The sequence below is a fragment of the Oncorhynchus clarkii genome, chromosome 3 (genome assembly GCF_045791955.1).
Source record: "Oncorhynchus clarkii lewisi isolate Uvic-CL-2024 chromosome 3, UVic_Ocla_1.0, whole genome shotgun sequence".
Classification (NCBI taxonomy): domain Eukaryota; kingdom Metazoa; phylum Chordata; class Actinopteri; order Salmoniformes; family Salmonidae; genus Oncorhynchus; species Oncorhynchus clarkii.
The window spans coordinates 56219529-56223989 of NC_092149.1; the positions used below are offsets into that span (position 1 = coordinate 56219529).

General features: G+C 39.3%; 1 protein-coding gene across 1 annotated transcript; it reads left to right on the plus strand.

The window, feature by feature from the left end:
- Positions 1 to 762: 762 nt before the first annotated feature.
- LOC139406042 (transcription factor Sox-21-B) lies at positions 763 to 3079 on the plus strand. Its single transcript, XM_071148507.1, has 2 exons — positions 763 to 1012; positions 1219 to 3079. The coding sequence occupies exon 2, from the start codon at positions 1241 to 1243 to the stop codon at positions 1970 to 1972; it is 732 nt and encodes a 243-aa protein (XP_071004608.1). The 5' UTR covers positions 763 to 1012; positions 1219 to 1240; the 3' UTR covers positions 1973 to 3079.
- The last annotated feature ends 1382 nt before the right edge of the window (positions 3080 to 4461 follow it).

Consider the following 4461-nt stretch of genomic DNA (forward strand, 5'->3'; position numbering starts at 1 on the left):
CCTGGAGCATGGGACAGGCAGTAGCCCACCATTCAGGAAGAGATTAAATGACAATATAGGCTACTGTAGTTGTAAGAGCCAAGTGAAGACAAAAGTTATTTAGAAATAAAATAGTGTGCAGTCGGGGAAGAGGGAGAGTGAGAGAAGCAAGAGAGTAGAGCCTATTCACGTTTCCTTCACCACCGCTCTTTCCCCTGTCAATGAGCGTCTTATGCAATCAATTGTTTTAAAACAAACCTTTTATTTAATTTATGGAAACCTCATGCTCTTAGTCATATGAAACTTACTGTATATCTTGGAATAAGTTTTCAACGTGCTTGGTGAATTACTAAAGCTAGGCCAAGACAACACTTCTCAGGAACCGTTCACTTTTGGTTGCAAGTCATGTATATGTACCTGAATATGTCTAACTATACTAAAATGAATACTTACAATAACAAAAAAGTTTGCATTAGTAATGATAATTACACATTTATTATAATGTAATAATATATCGTGATAAATTATCCTTATGATAATATGGATAAATTATCCTTATATGCTTTAAAGACCTGTACGATTAACTTAACTATAGAGGGCATATAGGATATCCTACAGCCAAATATATGGTGATGCATTTTCCTCCGAGTCCCTGGTCCTCCTCGCGCTCAGGGTGGGATTAAAAGAGCGCTCTGTGTGTTTAGACGTACTGCGCATGCTCCTGTGGCACTTTCACTACCTGCCTCTGAAAACCTTATTTCACATGGAGCAGCCCGGAGTTATCAACCATTTGCGTAAACGCTGGATTCAAGTGCTGAGTGGCGGTTAACAGTCTCTGGCGATAGCAGCAAAACAAGATAAGAACTGCAGCTCTAGATATATTGCCTTCTGTCTTCGATGCTATATTGTCCTCGTCGGATATCAACATGCATCAGAAAACCTAACTTTTATAGAGTTTCTCATCAGAACGCTGCGCATTGCTCTTTTCAAAACGGATATCTTACTACGGTGTGATGAAGCACTGATATTTTACGTAAGTAAAGGAAATACACTTTTTGAAACATTTTATCTCACACTAATGTATTTCTGCGAAATATATTTAATTGGATTTATTAGTTTTATTATATACGTAGGCCTATGTAACTTTTTACAGTGTGTTAGTTAGGCAAACTGAGACTATACTGTCACTAAATATTAGAAAGAGACTTGACATATTGTCTGTGATATTTACCTTTTCAGACCAAAAGTATTTTGTACCAACATGTCTAAACCAATGGATCACGTAAAACGCCCGATGAATGCCTTCATGGTTTGGTCCAGAGCGCAGAGAAGAAAAATGGCTCAGGAGAACCCAAAAATGCACAACTCCGAGATCAGCAAAAGATTGGGAGCGGAGTGGAAACTTCTCACCGAGTCAGAGAAAAGGCCATTCATTGACGAAGCTAAACGACTGAGAGCCATGCACATGAAGGAACACCCTGACTATAAATACAGACCTAGGCGGAAGCCAAAGACTCTGATGAAAAAAGACAAGTTTGCCTTCCCAGTGCCCTACAATCTTGGAGAGCACGACGCGCTTAAAGTTAGCGGTCTATCTCATGGAGCACTTCACGAGTCCCTATTAGGGAACCCAGACAAGGCAGCAGCGGCAGCGGCGGCCGCAGCAGCGAGAGTCTTCTTCAACCCGTCCATGACCACGAACCCCTATTCATTTTTTGACCTCGGGTCGAAGATGTCAGAGCTTTCCTCTCCATCGTTTCCTTACCCATCTCTGGGGTACCCTGGTGGCACGGCTTTCTCTGGAACTGGTAGTGTTGGTGGAACACACACTCACACTCACTCTCATCCAGCCCCGGGCAACCCAGGCTACATGATCCCCTGTAACTGTACGGGCTGGCCCTCTGCGGGTCTTCAGCCACCGCTAGCCTACATCCTGCTGCCTGGCATGGGCAAACCTCAACTTGACTACCCTGCATATGCAGCGGCATTATGATAGCCTATATTGGATTTAGGAGACGTTTAAATGTGAAGAAAAAAATATTCATGCAAGAGTTTATTATGCATGCACAAACTTGTACATGTGATGAAGTGCTCGTTGTCTCAGATATCACATGTGTATGTATATTGATTAATGCCTTTATCGAAGGTAATTCTTATATAGCGAACTCTCTAAACTAATATTCATACATCTCCGGGCAAATCCCAGAGGGACAGAACAAATGGATGGCAGAAATACTGAACTGGGGAGGAAAGGGTAGGAGATCTATTTGCCCGTGTCAATGTGAATACTCATTTGAAAGGTACCATATTTGATTTATATCTGTTGCAAATGCACCTGCTTGACTTGTTGTTATCAAGTAGGCCTAGTTTACTGCATCCCACAACAAATCAGATATAGGTAAACATGAACTGGCCATAATTTTCTTCATATATTGTACCTGATAATTCAATATTGTTTAAAGAGTCTAATCACTGGCTATTATGATTTATATTGTTGGTCAAGAAGGAATGATAATTGTTTGTCCGTCTGGCTTTCTTGTTTCAATCAGAATGACATAAGCCTGTAAATGTGTACAGATAAATGATGCTAATAGTTAATTTGCCATTAGGCTAGTGCTTGAGATAGGGCCTGGAACTGACTGGGTTGTTTGATTAGAAATCCAGTGTATATTTTGAGTTTTTAAACACTGTTTTATAGATGTCTGTACTATTTATTGTTTAGTGGAATGATTATGGTGACCCTGTCGATTGAACAGAGGACATACCTTGTCCTGTAACATTTGCACAGTAAATAGGAAGTGCTTATATAATGTAATTTATTTTAAAGAATGACGAGCCCAAAAGTTTTTTAATTCGACTACAATCGTTCGCCTTTCTGTCAACATTGGCAAGACACAAAATTATCACTGATCATTTTTGATTCTTGAGACTTGTGCATTTACGTGCATAAGGAGCATCATTCGTTTTTACTAACTCTTAATGAAGTTGTCTGTTTTGTGTTTTATTTAACACCACTTACATGTACTTTAAACTCTTAAATGCTATTCTTTTCATTTGTTGAACAAAGGATTATAATAAAGCGTATGCGGACAAACAGAAAGAATCGCTGTAGTTCTTGTTGAATTGCTAACAAGATTTCTATCTGAATTGCCCTGATGTGGTCAGTCCAGGTGAAGTGTAAGGTATCCTCCAAAGGCCGCTTTTGTTCGTGTTTTGAATAGCATTACTCGGAAATCTAAATCAACCCATTGTAATCAAGAGCCAAAACCTGATTTATCACAATTTTAATCGTGAATAGGAAGGAAGATACAACTGAGTAGGTTTCTTTTAAGCCCTCTATTCCCAGTAAAAAAAGTGAGCTCTTCGGGCCTGTAGAACAGGCATCTCTTTGAGGTATAAAACAGGGCCTGAATTAGATCTAAGTGCCAGCGTCCAATTACAAAACACAACTAATAGCATTGTATTTTTCTTATTCAATGAAAATACTTCAATATGCTTAGCTATGGCACAGTTTATCACATCTGCTGTGTGTGTGCGTGTGTCGGGAATATCTGAATTTATGCTCATTATGACATGTAATACATTGGGCATGTTATTCAAGCAAACTACCCCTCATAGATAACATTAATAAGTTAATTCATATGGATCAGAGCGATTATGCAAAACTAATTTAGACTGTCCAGGGATAATTATCTCCGACACGGTTAATTAAACCCTTTCACCACTCTGGATTCTCTATTGTAATACTCCGATCACTTCTCTCCACGGAACTTCCTACTTTGCCCTGGAAATAACGCGCAATTGAGCTTGTTTCATGCAGTATAAAATAGAAAAATAACAAACATTTATCATCTCAGAATTATTTCTGCACATTTTAATTCTTCACGGGGGACTTTTATTTGTATCTTTAGTCCCCATACTGACACCAATATTTTATAACTTGCTGTTTGGCCTTGTTAGATAATAGGCCTGAACATTAATAGACGAGAGTATGGGCTATGGTGTGATTTTATTTCGAAAACAGAAAGGATATGTCTTTTGATTGTTTTCTTGAAAGGTAGGCTAGCACTTTATCGTTTTTGGTTTGAAAGAAGATATTTTGAAAGGGCAGCCAACAGTTTGCTGACCAAAACGCCTGAGAAGGTCGCCAGGTTGATAAAAGAGCGCGCATTACCAGCTCAGTGACCATTTCCCTCTCTTTCTTTGCCCTTTTATTATATTTTACTTAAGGAAAGGGGGAAGAAACCCTGAAAGAACTTTTTCTTCACTGGGAGCGTTTAGACGGTCGAGGAGGTTTTGTCTGGGAACAAAACGTGGGTTGGGAGGTTTTTGTGAGAGTGTTGTTTGTTGAAGTGGAGCTCAGCAAAAAGCGGCTGCTTTCCCTCATTGTGATGAAAGCAATCAGTGGTATTTGGAAAACTGTTAGCATTGTGCACTTCTCTGTGTCCATTGTGGAGGATTTCTTTTCACAAGGTTTTTTTT